Source organism: Gallus gallus, chromosome 9, assembly GCF_016699485.2.
Source record: "Gallus gallus isolate bGalGal1 chromosome 9, bGalGal1.mat.broiler.GRCg7b, whole genome shotgun sequence".
Taxonomy (NCBI): domain Eukaryota; kingdom Metazoa; phylum Chordata; class Aves; order Galliformes; family Phasianidae; genus Gallus; species Gallus gallus.
The window spans coordinates 14,852,568-14,870,523 of NC_052540.1; the positions used below are offsets into that span (position 1 = coordinate 14,852,568).

The window sequence follows — 17,956 nt, forward strand, 5'->3', positions numbered from 1 at the left end:
CCGTGTGCATTCAAGAGCACAGCTTGACTCTTAGGACTAGAGTTAATGGGGCAGCACAGTAACAGAATAAAAAGTGATAGAACATAATATAGTAAGATCTGACAGCATTGAATGCAACAATATTTTGTCCTAACTTTAAGATGTTAAACTTTTTATTTATTTATTTAGAATTCTGTGTGTGTGTGTGTGTGTGTGTCCTTTTCGTTTACTGGAAAAGCCAACGAAAGAATGTGTAGCCACTTAGCTCTTCAGAATTCATGTGTTGAGTTTGGCTGCCATTTTAGAAGGGATGTTCTAGTCTAGGTTATTTCGTTTTGCCTGGGAATCGCAGTATTAAATTTTCTATCGTGTTATGAAAGAAATAAAATCTACCAGTTTACAACATTCACCACTTAGCATGGATTGGTGCTTACCTGAATGACTGGCAGCACGTTGCTCTAAGAACGAAGCAGTAGCAACCACGAGAGAATACATTTTTACATCTAGTGAATAGAAAGTGCTGGTCCATCAGCATTTAGCATATTGAATTGAACATGTGTGTTCTCTTCCTGTTGGGTTTCTATGCATGGAGAAATACTTTCTATGGTATGAAGACTGGGCTTTTAGTTAGTCTCTAGTCCTTTTGAGGTTTATGACTCAATTTAAGTATTGCTGCTGACTACATTCAGTAACTGGAATATGCTGACCTTCTATTTCTGGTTATTGAAGTTGAGCTGGTGTGACGAAATACATCTTGGGGATTGTTTCCTGTTTTTTGGAGTCTAATCATAGATTACAAAGAGGTCTTAGAATCATTCTGTAAGGGATGCTTATGGCCAATTACTCCTACTGTCATTGCTACCTGAAGGCAGGTGAACAAGAACAGGGTCAGGCAGCAGAAGACTAAGTTACTTCTTGTTCTTTCCAGATGCTGAATAGCTATTTGTGATGTTCCTGCTGGAAAGGGAAGCTTTAAATTGTTGCTGATGGTGGGATTATTAATCCAGTGTAGTTCACTTCCCAGCTTTAGGACATCCCTGCCATCGTTCTCCTTAGAAGACAAGTTTGGGGGCTTTGCTTTGCTTTGTTTTATTCCTACACCCTTTCCCCTAGGACTTCAAAGTAATTAGATTTAATGAAGGGCTTTTGGTTCTTAAATACTTTCAGATACAGGAATCTTCCACAGCCATAACAGTCCATCAATTCCGGCCTTTTACTGCAGGATCCTCTTAAACAAATTTTGACTACTGAAAGAGAAGCAAGAGCAGTTAGGAGCTTATTCTAATTTCAGTGGCTATCACCAAAAAGGGTAGGAAGGAGAAAGATTACTGTAAGTACCGTGAAGATATTTTTAATACTTTCTCCTGGAGCTCTCTGGCATTTGTTACATCAGGCTCTGTTTCGAACTTGCATGTGTTTTAAATTAAATATATATAAATAAATGTTGGAAGGACACATGATCTTTAGTACTTTCTGTTCCATGGATGAAAAAATACCTAAGCTTCTTGCTGTACATAATTTAAATGTGTAACTAAAGAGCTCTGAAAATATTAAATATGAGGGAAAAAAAAAAGCCTGGGCTGAAAATTTTACTGTAAATGGAAACTGTGGGGAAAAAATAGCAAACTGGCTGCTTACTGTAAGAACTCCAGCACCTTGGGGAGATCTGATCCTCTTCCTAAAGAGACATGGTCTGCGACTATCAGATGCTCCAGATTTCTGAGACAGTAGACCATGTTAACTTTTCTGGATTGTGAAGAATAATTTCTTTCATTTTTGTGCTATAATGGAAGGCTTGATTCACCACTGTGATGTTTGAGAGTGCAGACTGGGACCTCTAATCTTATGACATTGGTCCAATGATTTTTTTTTTTTTTTTCAGTAGAACAGAACTGTTAATGTGTACTGGTCTAGATAGTACTGTTGCTTCTTAGACACTTGTTTTTAGTTTCAAGTGAGCTAGCTATTCTATCTGTAACTTTTCTGTTTTGTAATGATACTGGATTAGGGAAAGCTCTTACTGGAGTTGTAAAAGCCCCCAAAAAAGGAACTTTGCTTATATAAGTTAAAGTGATGTTCCAGGTACTGTCTGTCCTGTTTTAGTTATTGATGTGTTATGACCCTATTTTTGTTACATACTCATTTTCTTAGTATGAGAAGAACAAAGGGCAGTTTTCTGTGACAAATTTGACAACGCCAGGCTTGTCTGTATATGAGAGTAATGGAGATGAATTTGGGTGCAAAAGAGATTCTGGCCTCCGTCCCTATAGAAAAAAACTGCAATGGGATGATTTCCACACATTGAATGTTTTTTTGCTGTTGTTGTTTTGTTTTTAATCTCTTGGAAACAGATCTTATGGTTTGTGGAATGGAAAGGTGTGCCTTTTGGTATCTGGAGCTCATGATTTCATTTCTGATACCCCAACACACAAGAAAAGCTCCTACTTGAGTCTACGGTGTCAACAGAGAGAGCTATAGGAAGTAGTGCAGTGTGTTTGTGCAGAGGAAAAACTCCATGGGTTTAAATCAAGAGGCTGAAGATGGTGAGGACTGAAGTCAGATACTTGAACTGATTTAGCTTTTATTTATTTCCCTCTTTCTGTACGATACAGTTTTGCTATAGTCACTGTATCTCATGGAATGAAGTTGCCACTGTAGGGTTTGGGGCTATAGTAGAGGAGACTTTGGAGGAGAGGAATTCTTATAAATTTATAAGATATTGCTTGCATAAATGAAACAATAGTACTTATAACCTTTTATAGCACAGTCACCTAAAGTAATAGAGATGTTAACACTATGATGTAGTCACAGCTGTCATTCTACTATACGTAGCTTACTTGTTCTTCTGTTTTATCAGCTTCATTCTCTGTGAGCAGCAATGTGTCCAGCAGAATGGCTGATGATGCTTGGATGGGTGAGCTCCTCAGCCTCATTGGGCTCTGGTACATAATGGGGTTAATCCCATTTCTCATCCCATGCATAACAAAGAGCTTGGAATTTTCTGTCACAGAATTTCTGAAAGAGATTCTGCTGGAACACTTTCGAAGGACCTTGCTAGTCTTTGTGGTCCGATAGTTGCAAGTGATATACCTGCTGAAAGCCTCCCTAAATGTTTTGTTGAAGAGTGTGTAGACAAGAGGGTTCACTCCTGAGGATACATATCCTATCCAAACAAATATCTCCATGAGCTTTTGAAAAACTTCCTTGTTGCACGAGTTGCACAGGACTGAACTTATGTTAGTTATGAAGAATGGGCACCACATCAGCAAGAAAAGAAAAAATACAATTCCAAGCACTTTTGATGCCCTTTGTTCATTGGTTATGGTTTGCATGGATTTCCTCCCAATGGTAGACGTTCTACAGATGGGCATATCATTGGTTGGAGTCTTATCTTTTCTAGAGCCATTCAGCATGGCCACCTTTTCTGGTGAGCAGGCAGGTGTGGCGTCGCGCTGAAATACTGTGGACACTGTCGACCAAGTGAAACGTTGAGGTGGCTTGTTGATCAAATAGGCCTTCTTGCGTAGCACTTGAATTGTCAGAAAGTAAGTGACTATCATGATAGCAAGGGGAATGAAGAACGCAGCCACTGATCCATAGAGAATGAAGTCATGAAAGCGATCAGGCGTCAGAAGACACGTGATATTTGTAGAGTTGCCATTTCCATCTTCAATTCCTCTGATAGGGACTGGAATAGCAATGCCTAGAGAAGAAAAACCAAGTACTTAAGTAATTCCTTGCAACCTCCATTTTGGGCCTGAATCCTCAGAGCCTTTAAAGAAAAGTAGTTCCTGAACTCTCTAAAGTAGGCACAGGGTGACTTGAGAAAACATGAGCTGCTGAGAGCATCACGTGCGTAATGGGGCAAATAGTGCTTTGTGAGACTTGGCAAGCTCAGTTATAACAGAATGACCCCTTTTTTTCTTTTTTTTAATCAGATTAGGGGTAGCCCTTAGAAGTTGAGAAAGCAGTATAAAGTTGCCAACATCTCTAGTGTAAAACACATGAATTGCTTTGACTCATTGAAATTAGAATGACATTTTCCTCTCATGAAATGAATTTCCCTAATGCTGTCTGCCCCCTTATTTTTTTTCCCCTCTTTCTTAGTGGCATCATGTTATTGGACACAGCTGATGTTTTTTCACTCTGCTTGACTTTCATATATACAAGTAGTTAAATAGATGCCAGAATTATTCAATGTGTGCATTTGAGACAGATTTGTTGTTTCAAGTCACTTGGATATTTAAGAGTGTTTAAATGAGGCTAGCTTGCTTGCTAGCTCTGTAATTCAACACTTAAAAAAAAAAAAAAGTTAGCAGTCTTGTCTTTTTAAATGAATTTTTTATAACTGCTAAATTACAGTCAGCACTTCATTTGCCAGCAGTCTGACATTACAACAAAAACAACAGGTTCCTTGCTGTCTGGTGAAGGTTATTTGTGCTATGTTTCCTGATACCGCTTAGAGATCTAGGGATTTACAGTGTTCCTCTGCTTACTGAAGTTGGCCGGGGCAGCAAGAGGTGAAATGGTTTTCCCTTCAGCCACTTGACCCCTTCGTTAAGAAGAGGCACACCTTTGGATACAGCAAGCATTTAAAATGAAGATTGAATTACATTAACCTTTGATTTGGAGAAACGAGACTCTACTGCAGAGTACTCTTGTGTTAGATAAAAAGAAATGGAACGTACAGCACTGATTAATAACAATAAATCAGGTATTAAAAGGTCAACTGTTAAGTGTCACATCTCATTAAGGGTTTCCTTTTTTTTTGTGATAACATAGAGATATATCTTTTTTCCTGTCATCGTGGTTCTGCCAGATTTTTTTTTTCAAGTTGAAATTTCTGTTTTTGGGCACGCATGCTGGAGTCAAGAAGATGAATGTACCTATTCTTTTATGCGTCATTGCCTAAAGTCATCCAGAATTATTCTTTTTCTTTTGCACACAGCATACAGCGCTACGCCTATTGCTGCCTATGGTGCACATTAGTTACTGGAATTCGGTGTTTTCACCATCTTAGCTCATTTAAAAGGCTTTCGTTAAGCAATGAAGACAAGTGAGGTGCCATGTGCACAGCAGGGAGACACTAATAAATGTTTATACATTTGCATCCTTTGTATCATCTTAAGGGCCTTCCTGTATGATATGTTGTCAGTGCATGGTAGTCTTCACTGTGGTTGTCACCAGCTGCTCACTTATCTTTCAATCTTTGGTGCAAGTAATTAACTTTTTTTTTTACTAGCTTTATGAGACAGTTTTAAGTAAGGCACTGATTTTTAATAGTGTATACTCAAGGCTTAAAATTGTATTTGGATGGATATATATTAGACTGTTTCCCCAGGAACATGGAATCTTGCTTTCCCATGAGAAATGCTAGCCATGCAGATGTTGTCTTCTAACATGTGGAATTTTAGAAGTATGAAGTATGATGATTACATCTACTCAGTCCTTGACCTTTCTAGTAAACTTGATGAGCAGCTACTCAGACAGACTTCTGATGTAGCTGTGTATGATCCAAATGGTGGACTTGGGCCGACCCAGATTGGCCAGATTTGTCTTTGTGCCCAACTTTCACCTACTGTTCTGGATGCAAAAAGCTTCCGCATTGCTTTTCCGGTCTCGAAGCCTCACATACCTATTGAAATGAGCCAAACAATGATGATTTTGATGATTGTTGTAGCCCATGAGTTGTACTGGCTGGCCTGGATTGGCTTTTTAATGGCAATATAGCGGTCTAGTGAGATGGCACAGAGGTGCATGATGGAAGCTGTGGAGAAGAGGACATCAAGGAACAGCCAAATGGGACACAAGGCAGTTGGAAAAGGCCAGGCGTTGTCTGGAAGAGAACAGAAAATTCATTAGAATCTGTATTTGATCAGTACGTTCGTTAAAAGCATTGCCAGAGAATTCAGTTCTTCATTGAAAGATGATTAAGGAACAATTGTAACAAATCAAACTTCTTAAATTTCCGTGCTCCAAACAAATAAATCTACGTGCTGAGAATGCCAAATGGCCAAAAATATCGTAATGCTCAATCTTATCAGTGTGGTAACGGCACAGCAGTTTGACATTAACAATTTTTCTCATAATATGTCTGTTAGATGGAAATGATATGGTACTACCTTTGAAATATAAGCCCTGGAAGATGGAAAATTTTGAGGTCAAACATAGCTGGCACTTTTCTGCATTGCTGTGTATGTTTGGGAACCTTCCCTGTACACATGACTGATGAAGTGAACTCCCTTTCTCCTCCCAGCAAAATCTTCATCCCCAGAGCAATGGACTCCAGGTGAGGATGGTGTAGGAAATAGGCAGTAAGGAGAAGTGGTCTAGTTTCAGAGCACTAACCTGTGAATTTTATATGGCATCTAATGGTGTATTTATTAAAATAGATATCTCCATTGAACATACACTTCAAAAAATTGCTGTTGCAGGTATGCGGAAGTGATAATTAGTGTGTTATGAAACAGCTACTGATGTTCTGTTTTTCTGTCTACACTTTCAACTGGCAGTGAAGTATTGCCTTTGAGCAGCAGCAAAAAAGGAAAGATGAAAATGCCCTGTGGTTCGTTCAACCAGAAAGCAAGCCAGAAAAAAAAATACAGTTAGAAGAAATAATTTATTAGAAAATCATAGAAATGTGTTCTGAGTTGGAAGAGGCCCATAAGGATCATCAAGTTCAGAGAAGTGGGACTGCTACTAAGTATGACGTAAATGACACAGGGTTAGCTCAAATAAAATGTGAACAGGGGAAAGAGTACTCTGTATCTTGAAGGATGCTCAGAGAACGCTGCTGGATTTCAAGTAAGCACCTCACACTGCTGGTGAGAGTACACACATGCTGATCCCTGGATTATCAGTGTTTTACTTTCTGGAGAATAGCAGCGTAAGTTATTTCATTTGCAGCTTTCTTCTCTTTGCAGAAGAAATCCCTCAAACACTTCATCCAAAAGCTGTTTTTCTTTTTAATATCATGTATGAAAACAGCTTCCTGGTGCAGAGCAACTCAGAGTTTTACGAGCTGTAGTTAGTTGGTAAGTGCAACTGAAAAGAAGGCTTTTAGCCTTTCTTTGGAGCTGAATGCAGAAGGCAGTAAGTCACCACATCAGGATTATAGAATTATGTTCTGTTTTCTGTGTGTGTGTTTTTTTAAATCCAAATAAAATCAGGGTAGACTTTAAATGCGGTAGCCGAAAAGAGTTGATGAGTATGGTTATATCTGAACAAATACGGAGTAAGACTCTATCTGTAAATCCTGAAGTATCAGCTGGTTCTCTAGGATTCGTACTGTGGCACACATTGCTTTTACTTCTTGTTTGTACACATGTTAGAAGGTCGGTGCCTACCATGGGAGTGACTGTTGGCTGTCAGCTTGGCAATGTGTGGTGGTGGTGTGTGTCACTGTTGGCCTGTTGTGTTAGTTTGGAAGTAGGGAAAAAGCAGAATATGAATTTTCCCTCAGGACCCAGAAAGCACCTTTGACCTCTGACGAGAAGCAAGCAGTTGAGTTCCTGCTTTTTATAATTTAGACTGAAGGTAAATGGGCAAGTCCTGCCAATCAGCAGGGTGTGTGAAGTTGCAAGAGAGTCAGACTGTTAAAAGCTCTGATTCTCCTGTTATAGATCCACACTGGTGGAGCAAACCAAAGCATTACATGATCCACTGTACTGAGATTCTCCATCTTTTTTTCCTTGGGAGTTGAAATGCTGGTCTTAACCTAGTGCATTGGCCTTCTTTTTTTCCCCAAAAGCCTGGGTTAGCTGATAAGCCTGTCTGACTGAAATCTGATCTGCTTTCTCAGGTGGCATAAGATAAGGATGCTTCCTAAAGACCTGATCTCAGACCCTCCTAACTGTGGTGCTGGTGCTGCAGGTTTTCCTTATTGTTAGTTATTACATGATAAAATATATGCTTTATGATTGTCTTGCACCTTGAGAGGTAAGATGGGCTTTTACCACAACTGTCTGTCCTTGAATAGAATCTTTATTTACAGAAAGATTTATGTATAGGAAATACCTTGGAAATGTGTAATCCCTAAACCAGTGCATGTATATGCATGATTGAGAGAGGTCTTTTAAATAGACTTGAAGATAGTTTGTTCTCTTGCTACAAGGGCTGCTGAAATGTGCTGCTTGTAAAGGATTCTGTGATAGGAATCATTTTGTTGCTGGTAGATAACGATGCTTTTACTGGGAAGGAAATTGGTATTTTAATCATCATCAGACTTTAAGCCCAGACTTTAATCTTCAAGCTGTGATGTGTGGGTTCATCACGGCAGCGCTCAGCTTTGTGGACTCGGGAGGCCCGGGCTCTCCATGCTGCTGCCTTGCTCTCTCCCTCCTGAACTGCTTGCTTATTTCTCCACTCCAATTGCACTTACAGCAATACTTTGCTGCCGTGCAGTTCTTTGAATTTCACCTATGGAACGTTTTTTTTTTTTTTTAGAGTTGCTTTGTCAGAAATGAATGCTAGGTTTCTTACTTATGTTTAGGTTTGAGATTTTGGGCAGTAGTGATCAAAGGAATAAGTTTTCTCTTGTTAGCACGAGTGAGAAGGAAAGATTTGCCGTGGTTCATAGTCAGTAACAGGGAAGACTGGCTGCTATTGCTTCTGACGAGTTTCAAAAGTCATGGTTTGCAACCTAAGGGGATCAGCTCTGCAGTCTGATTTGTGAGTGGATGCATGCGAGGAATAAAGGAGTAATGTAAAGGTGGCACTGTCTGCAAGTAAGCCATTGCTTGTGAAGCACAGACAACAGACCTTTCCGCTTCAGATCTTGTAAATCAGAGGCTCCTTCTTAAGAGTTTGCTAACTTCACCATCTGATGAATAGCAGCATCTTTGTTTTGCTTCAGTAGTTCTGGGTTTATGAATGTGGGTAGCATTGGAAAGCTAGATTTTAGACGTGCAATTATTTCCTAACGTGCCCATCTTTTTGTAGAAGAAATGAGAAGGATTTAGTAACCAATGAAAGCAATGAACTGTTTGTATATCGTGACACTTGTGCTCTTAAATCAAAATCGTAACATCTATTCATACAACAGTACATTTCAGTCACCTTACCTAAAAGAGGAAATCTGCTGCTCATGGTATTATACCCATGGGTTGGTTATGGATTTTGATTTTTTGAAGGGCAACTCTTTATTATTGCAACAGCCTGTTTCTGAGGATTGTTCTGTATCATCAGTGCATGGAGCTGTTATCTGTAGTAGCTCTTGCATTTGAACACTGTGACACTAATTTGTCCAAAACTGTTGAATGTGGCTGTGTTTTAGTTCACACCTATTTCCTCAACTATTCTCCATATAATTAGATATCAGTTCCGATCAGAAGCATAATATTTGTATTCTGTATCTGGAAACTGCACACAGCCATTGCATTATAACTGAAACATTCCTGCATGGAGGTGCCAGGAGGCTGGATGGCCTTCTGACTATCAGTGATTATTCTGTGTCCAAGTAGTTATCTGGGTATGGTAGCTTTGCGATTTAGACCTGCTATGTACTGTTATTGCTTGATTCAACAAACTCCTGATGTTTTGCTCACGCTTTGAGCTTCTACAAGCACTTCCACATCTCCTTCCACTTCACAAAGAGGGAAAGGAATTTTTCTGCTTTGGAGCCAGAGAGGAACGTGAGAAATTTCAGTTTTAACAGCTGCTACGTAAAAGACTGGTTGTAATCTCACTTAGTAAAGTTACTTGTAATTAACTGCTTTCTTGTGTATTCCCTGCACCGTGAAAGATGCTTTGTTTGTAAAAATTCCTATGGTGCTTCCGAGTGTGTAACCAGGATTTAGCACCAGATTAATTGGGAGAGATTAAGGAGCAATATTCTCTTTATAAGGCTTAAAAAGAAGTTATTGATTGAGCATAATTGAAAAGCAACACCCAAACCTTCACAAAGTCCAGAACCTGCCTTCTCTTTTTATTGGTCACTGGTCGATTACCAGTGCTTTTATAATGATATACACTTCTATAACAATCACTAGTTTTATTATTTCTGTTATTAGTGAGGTCTTTGGCAGGAACTAAGCACTTACAGGGTCTGTGATAGAGCACTTGCATGCAGAAGTTTCTCACCTCTATGTGTACACACTTCTTTTTCAAGGTAGGAATCCCTGTCCCTGTTATGTATGTTCTTTCCTCTCTGTAGAATCTGTTGCTTGAAATACATGTCTATTTTATGATATCTGAGTATCCTACCCTGATACCCTGAATTCTGACCTCCAGTTCATAGACTGCTAAGGAAGGAACAGTCTGGAATACACAGAAATTCAGTGTCATTTAATGAACGGCCACGTTTATTAGTAAGTGATTGCAGTCCCGTGCAGCAAACCAAGCTACCGATGTGCCTTCTGAAATAAGGTTTGCTTGTGTTTGTTTGTTGCTCAGGCAACTCCTACAGACCCAGCACAGGAAAAATGAACTCCTGCCGTGTTTCATTATCTGGGGCTCAGTGGTACCTGTACCCTCAAGATAATTCTGTAAATCCTGAACTCTTCAAAAAATCTATAGCACATCGATTTATTTTTTTCATTTGTATAATCCTAAAACAGACCATTTTTAATTAAGCATTCTTAAAGAATCTTCAGGAGTAAAAAAGCCGTTTTCCCATGGATCTGTTTTCGATTAGTTGTCAAAAGTAGTACTTGATATAAAGCTGGACATGAGAAAATATGAGAGTCATCCTTGTTCTGTAATGACTAACCAGAAAGAAATTGTCACACCCAATGTATGTTTATATAGAAAAAAAAATCTGTTTTATTTCGTGTGAGCCAGATTGAATGGTGAGTCTGAGTCTTGAAGATCAGGTACACAGATGGAGCTGCCCTGACCTGGCAGGCAGATAGAGGGGTTCTTTGGGTTGCTTTACAGACCTCACCATTTTTCCCAGAGCAGGAGAAAATCAGTTTCCCAGAAACTGAGACTGGTAAAGCTCATCATCGGTGCTTCCAGGAACCACGATTTTGAGACATGACTGCCTGTCATCAGTGTAATACCCAATACAACAGATTTTGAAGTTGTGCTCAAGTTACTGGAAGCAGTGATTTGCTGTACACAGTGTAATCTGCCATGTCTCCCTCTGAACAGTATCAGCTGTAAGTCTTAGGTGCTAATCCTATGGTTTGTTTCAAAAGAAGGAATATCACTGAGGATATTCTTACCATAAAGGCATTAGATTGCGTTACGGTTAGAGGAAGAAAAGATTTAGCCCTCATCCAAATGATATTTAAAATCTCAGCAGCGGAAAGCAAACAACTTCTCTGTTTAAATCAGACTTCCCAGAATTGTACCCGCTATGCAAGCCTGACGAAACGAACGCGCCGTACTCACCAAAGAGTATTATGAGAAGGGCAATCGGCATCACAAACAGCCCCACGAGCAAATCTGCCACCGCCAGGGATGTTAAAAAGTAGTTGGTGGCATATTGCAACTTTTTCTCCAGAGATACCGCCAGGATGACCAGGATGTTCCCACCGATGGTGGGGATGATCACCAGCAGGATCAGCAGCGCTGCCCAGCGCACTTTGTTTCCTTGCTCATCGTTTGGGTAGTTCTCTTTGGGTTCTGCTACCGAGAGAGGTGACAAAGATCCATTGCCAGCTCCAGACCCGTTCAAGAAATGTAAAGGATGGGGCATCTTTGTGCCCAGCAGGATGTGTCCGAGAGCTGGGTTTTGTGCAGGAATTGCGTACGGTGCAAGAGTTCAGTGTGCCTCTCTGCTCCAGGATGGTCCCGAGGAAAGGCCAGCATGGTCAGTATGGTAAACTGGTCATCTGCTATTTTGAGGTACAGTAACCATGTCAGAGCTTGGATCCAACTTTTTTTTATCCTGTGCCTTACTGGGTGTGATGAGGTCTTAAAAACCCAAGTCCTGTCTTGTGTCCATCTCTGGCTGTTAGGGCTGAAGGTCTGACGTCCCCGTGTAGTGAGGTTCAGCTCTCAGAAGATGATAAAAGAGAATTCAATAGCTGAGAATAGTAGGCAGTTCATTAGCTCCCATCTTTCACCGCTGTAGGAAAAGCCCAAAAAAGAAGTGGTAGATGAATTTGGATGCCAGTTGTTTCCCTCTAGCTATAGCGTACGAAGGCTTGCTGTTTGTAAGCACAAACTGATGCAGACATATGCTGGTGTTGTGTGTGCAACTCCTCCTCTCCCCAGTGCCTACTCTCCGGCAGCGTGTGCGTAGGCAGGCAGCAGTTCCCATGTTTCCTCTTATTAAGAGTCCTGTTTCTCCAGAGAGGATCACCCCAAAAATATCTTCAGGAATGATGTATGTGGTTTCTGTTTTATGCTCTACAGTCCCCACTTTATCAGGTGAGGGTCAGGAAGCTGCAGACAGTAAAACACTGGTGACAGTCCCAAGGGGACCGTAAAGATTTATGGAACTGAGACCTCTAAATTTACCCATTCCTTCAAGGGGGGGGTGAGTAAACCTCCTTTTGTTTTTGTAATCTGAGCAGGGCTTCTCTGAAGCACAGCCTTTTCTCTTCCTCTCCCCTCTCTCAGCTCAGCTGAAGGCTTAACGCTTACGTTTCCCCCTCCAAGCAGACACCAAAGGAGTTCTGTCTGTAGCTGAGCAGTTACTGAGAGGACCTGGCGTGCTATAAGTCTCAGGTGAAGAAAGCCTTACCTTTCTCTCTTGTGTTTCAGTAGAGTTCACTTGTATCCAGGAAGATCCTCTGCGATCTGTTCTTCCTTTTCATCACGTGGTGGATTTTAAGATAAGGTTTTCAGCTGTTTTTCAGAAAGCCTGTTGTTCATTTATTTGTGTTTCTTGTTTTTCTAAAGTATGTCTCGTGTCGTGCGGTTGTTTAGCACTCAGCATTTCTTTTAACACCAAGATGAGGAATTTCTCTGTGGGGAAAGCTGTCTTCCTCGCCCGGGCACTTTCTCCAGCTCTTGAATGCAGGAAAAGAGTTGTTCTTGCTGCATTTAAAAGAGATAAAGAAAGGATGTCCTTTTTTTCTGTCCTTCCTCTTTGATTCTCTTGATGAATTTACTTATGTGATTAGCACAGTCTCAGTGCAGTTTTCTTTGTTCATTAGCAAAACTTGCAGTCTGCTGCTACCCTTTGTTTGCTGACTGACTCATTCCAGTGCTTGCAGCTCCAGCTCTTGGAAGCAGGGAAACCAGTGAGTGGGGGCTTGGCTGGAAAGGAGCCAGCGAGCATTAATTGATTCAGAGCCCCAGCCCTATAACATATGCCTCTTGTAGCTGTGTCAGGATGAGCAGATCCTGCTAACAACCCTTCCTACAGTATCCTAACTATACGCAGGGCAGCATGTGTGCATATGTGCATGACCGCTCTCGCTGCCTCTCTCTGATCAGAGCGCAGTTAACCCTACAAAGTTCTGCTGCCACAGAAACGCTCTGATTAGCACGCTGTTTTAAGTGTGTGGGCTGTTACTTTAAATCTTCCTGCTTGCAGCTGCTTCTTATTATTGTGGATGTTCTTTTTTGATACCTTCCAACTTTCAGTCAAATATGTATGTCATCTCTAACTTCGCGTATTCCTTCATTAAAATGGAAATAGGTTTCACTTCTGTGAAAGTTAGCTAGATAACTGAGTAATTGAGTCATTGCGTTTAAGGCCAGAGAAGACCATGAGGCCACGATCCAACCCCAGGACGTCACCGACCATTACACTCCTGAGCTGCTCAGTGCTCAGCAGGCTCGGCCTGGCATTTGGGTCCTTGATGAGCTGTGAATCAATTCATATTCGTTTAAAAATAAGATAAGCTTCTTTGGAATAGAGCTGCTTTAGAGCCCAAGTGAGAGAGCATCTACCAGACGTGAATAGAAATGTTTAGCTGGTGGTTGGGATCGGGCACTGGAATATCCAGCAAAGTTATCATCACTTGTTCTGTATTTTTACTGCTTAAAAAGAAACGTTTAAATTTGTTGAAATTTCATGTTGTCTTCATTTTCAATTGACTTTTGATGTCCTTACTTCCTAAGATGTAACTTTCTGAAGAATAAAGATGAATCCAGCTATGGTAATTCTGTTTCCTCAGGATGGAGCTATTGGCGGTGGATATAGAATCATGTATGCAACAAGAATTCTGGATTAGAAGCACCGAGGTGCAATAAAAGATAGATTCATCCTTTAACTTCAGTTGTTCTACTTATTGGGTGTATGCCATGTGTTGCTCCTCGTGGCACACCTCCACATTAGGAGAACAGAGTTAAAAGCTCTGGGGGTTAAAAGCAGACAGTTTCTATCAGAAACTTCTGCTCATCATCAGCACGAGTTATTGCTATAAGGCTGTGCTGGATGCTAAGCATTATCTTTAAAGAGGTGGGTTTTTTCTTCTTCTAATATTTTTGTCTTTCACAGCACAGTAGACGCAGTGACTGCAGTGTGGGGGAAGTATCAGTGATGGAGAAATACAGTTTTGTCAACTTGAGTCGTTATAAATCTTAGTCAAGTTGGAGAAGCATCTCTGTAGGTTGCTGCAGTAAAAAGTTCTTTCTGTCAAAGGGAAAATCAGGTGTTGTTCCACGTCTCTGGAACACCTCATTGCATTTTATTATGTAACTTATATGATTAAAACATCTTTGTGCCCCCCAAAAATGGCTGAATTAAACAAGTCAGGAGGGAGAGGCTCTTTGATGCAGCACCACCCAAAGGCCGCACTGCTGCCTGCAGATGGGTGCAGTGGGAGCTGTGTGAAAGGATTCTCATGGAAAGGGGAGGGATTCTTTGGCAGAGATTAAAATAGCATTCTTTTGCTCTTCCAGAGGATAGTGAAGAGGTTTTGGCTATATGTAGGCTTGTATATTGGGTATACAAGCATATAGCTTTGTGCGTTGTTTCATTTCAGATGGTTGAAAAGCTTACCTGTCTTTTATGATGGCTTTTAACTTCCTCAGGCTTTAATAACTTTTTTTCTTTGGGGGGGCGGAGGGAGGAAATCCACTTGTGTATCCATTACAGATCTCTATCAAGTTCTCTGCATGCCTGGCTAGGCTTTCCCTGCACGCTCCACCTATATGCCCCTCTCCTCTCCGGTGGTAAAAGTTCAGGCTGGCACCCTGCTGCACCATGAGTGTTTGAACCGTTTTCACAACAGCTATTCCTTGCTGTTATTTTTGTTTTCAAATTGCTGGCACTGCTTTATTTGAAGGGGTCCACGTCTACTTCAGTCACGCTGTCACTGGTGGCAGTGCCCATCCCTGCAGCTCCTGTGCTGCAGCTGTTTGCAGCCCTCTCCTGACCCTCCTGCTGGTGGGAGGCCACCTGGGAGCCCTCCTTCCTCAGCAGGTCTCAGTGACGCAACTGGAAGGCAATTTGGAGAAAATTGGTATGGAGAATGAGCCTGTGCTGCATGAGATAGTTGCAGGAAATTCCTGGCCCCTGAATGGCTCGCATCCTTTTGTCAGGGGAGAAGGAGATGGGATTTACGCCCATGCTGCCTTATCAGACACTGAAATATGCCTATTTGTTGCATTTTTGTCTGCACTTTTCCCATCCTCTGCGTTGTGCCCTGCTGCACTCACTCTCCTTCAGAAATGACTGCGAATTGTGCAATTAGATGTCTGCATTCCTCCTGTATTAACTCATTCATGGATGAAATGAAATGCATATTAAGCTTCTCGTCTTTACTCGTCACCGCACAAGCAAAGCAATGTGTAGAACGAGTCCTGTATCAAATGTTTAATTCATGTCCATTAGCTTAGAAAGTCATAAATATTTATAATCTTTTGAAACATGACGGGGGAAGGAAGCTTGATGGGGAATTTAGAAGATAAATGTGACATTGTTCTCCTCTAACATTTCATTTTCCACTGAGTTTTAAAGCCCTTAAATGTTTAGACTGAAAAATAAATGTATGAAGTGATGGGTCAGGCGCTTCCATTTTTAGTCTCAAGTTAGACTCGGTGTGATGGTTTATTTTCAGTATTCTGTTTACTTGTATATGTGTAAAAGGTAGCAACGGAATGTTTTCATGTTCAGATATTGCTGAGACAGAAGCAGAAATGGCAGTAGTCCTATAACCTTCAAGACGTGTAGGTCTCAAAATGGGAGATAAATTGCACAAAGGTATTTGAATGTAATTCTGACCGGACTGTTATCTAAGATAATGAGCAGAATGTGTTTTGGGATGGGACAGTTGGAGCTGTTAATTTGTCTTGTGGTGTCGATGCATGCTTCTTGGACAGAAAAAATGGGTTGTTAAACAGAGTCAAAGGACCCAACAGTGTGTGTTAAGTTTCAGTACGCCAATAAGGTTCTTGTGGGCAAATCCTACAAAGAAAGATGACTTTGTACCTGCAGGTGTTGCAAATGTAATTTACCTTCAGAAGCCCCCCCCAGCCTTAGGATTCTGAATAGAGCTGCTGTAAGAAGGGATTCCTTTTGAAAAGGAAATAGAATTTGCACGTTAATTGAAAGGATGAATAACCATCTCCCACTTCCAACCAATCTGTATGTCCTTCTTCTGATTAGGCTTATGTTTTAGTTGGAGATTTTTTTTTTTATATCGGAGACTTAATAAAATCTTTATTTCTGAGAAACTTCAGCACACTTGGAAGCTAAACATCAGCCTTCTATATACAGTGCAATATTGGTATGTTTACAAGTGTCACGTATTATATCCCAGTGATGAACACCCTCAGCAGTGAGATCAAAGTTAAGGCTGAAGCTGAGTCCCGGGGCAGCGTTAGGCCGTGCTGTTGCGTTGTGCTTCTGCAAGGATTCAGAATCATCAGTTTAGCAGTGTTTGTTTCTGTGTGGTTTTGAGAGGGACTGCTTGGTGAGGAGACCTGATAAAGTGCCAGCTGTTATGTTTCGCTGACGATTTCTCATTACTGTCTTGGTGCATCTTAATTTTTTTAACCGTTTTGTTTACGACTTCTGAAGCAAACCAAACTGTACCTTGGAGCAAGTCCTTCATCTGCAGGCCAAGTGTCACAGCAGTAAAACCTCTCCCGGCACGGGCTGGAAACAAAGCTGTAGCTGGCTACTGTGTAGAAGTCCTATGGAAGAGACTTGTGAAGCTTCTTTGGCTTTCTGAATTTATTTCATTTCCTGATAACAGAAGGAATTAAGCCAGTTGCGATGAAGATTTTTTTTGGATATGGGTGTGGATTCATTGACGTTTATACTTCTATGGGTTATATAGGAGCAGTAGAGCAATTCTCAAATGAAAATGAAGGAAATAATCGAGCACTTCTGTTGTTTTGCTGTTGAGTAAAACGTAATTGCAATAGCAGGCTGCTTGAGCAAAACCAGCATTAGGAGGAAAGGAAGGAACCGGTGCATTAAAGGTAATTGGGTTTAAAAATAGACACTGCATATCTTCCTAAGATGTACAGCCCAGTTTAACGACGTGCCTCAGGCTTTAATGTAGGAATTTGTTGGATTAAATTACTGGCCTCTGTTACAGGAAGGTCAGCATAGGGGACTACGGGACGTTGCTTTGGGCCTCACAATATATTAAATATATTCCAAGTTCAGGGTTTCTACTGTGACTTAAGGGATGAGGAATGGGAATGTCTGCCAATGAAACTGCCCACTCATGTCCACATGTCATTCTGGTATTTCACGCGAAGTCACCGTCTGTGTAACTTGCAGTAACAGCTGGTGTCCCTACTAGTGCTACGAGCAGCCTCTTGCTGGGTGTGACTGCTAAGAAACCATTCATCTTCATCACTGCTTCTCTCCTTCTCCCACCAAGGGACCATAACCACACCAGCTCACTGAGGGGCACGGTGGAGGAGGTGGAGGCCTGCAGTGGGCGGCCTCGGGCGGAGGTGGTGTGGGACCTGCACAGGGCTGGTACTGATGAAGGGGAGACTTCCTCCGTCAGAGCAGAGCTGCCTCTCTTGTGCTGAAAGCACGTCAGTGGCTCTGTGGCTGTGCTCACAAGGGAGGGTGAAAACCTCGGGCTGAGGGCAGGAAAACGTGATGGTGTTTTCAGCATGTTCCTCAGTCAGATTGTCGGTTAGAAGTAATTCCACAGGAGCAAGA

The 17,956-nt window shown here is 41.2% G+C and overlaps 2 protein-coding genes and 1 non-coding gene across 4 annotated transcripts in view; 2 read left to right on the plus strand and 1 right to left on the minus strand.

Annotated features, from left to right (window-relative positions):
- The window catches only part of PSMD1 (proteasome 26S subunit, non-ATPase 1), a 61,485-nt gene that overhangs the window by 18,515 nt on the left and 25,014 nt on the right, over positions 1-17,956 (plus strand).
- On the minus strand, positions 2,536-13,256 carry HTR2B (5-hydroxytryptamine receptor 2B). Of its 2 annotated transcripts, NM_001397883.1 has the most exons (4): positions 12,614-13,256; positions 11,314-11,992; positions 5,615-5,815; positions 2,536-3,682 (listed from the first exon to the last, which is right to left on the minus strand). In NM_001397883.1, exons 2-4 carry the CDS (start codon positions 11,618-11,620, stop codon positions 2,802-2,804), a joined length of 1,389 nt encoding a protein of 462 aa, NP_001384812.1. In that variant the 5' UTR covers positions 11,621-11,992; positions 12,614-13,256; the 3' UTR covers positions 2,536-2,801. The 2 variants fall into 2 exon arrangements, with proteins under 2 accessions (NP_001384812.1, NP_001277476.1); NM_001290547.2 differs by having other exon boundaries at positions 11,314-13,256.
- On the plus strand, positions 3,416-3,537 carry MIR6558 (microRNA 6558). The gene has a single exon (NR_105425.2). It is a non-coding gene; the product is annotated as a microRNA 6558 (primary transcript).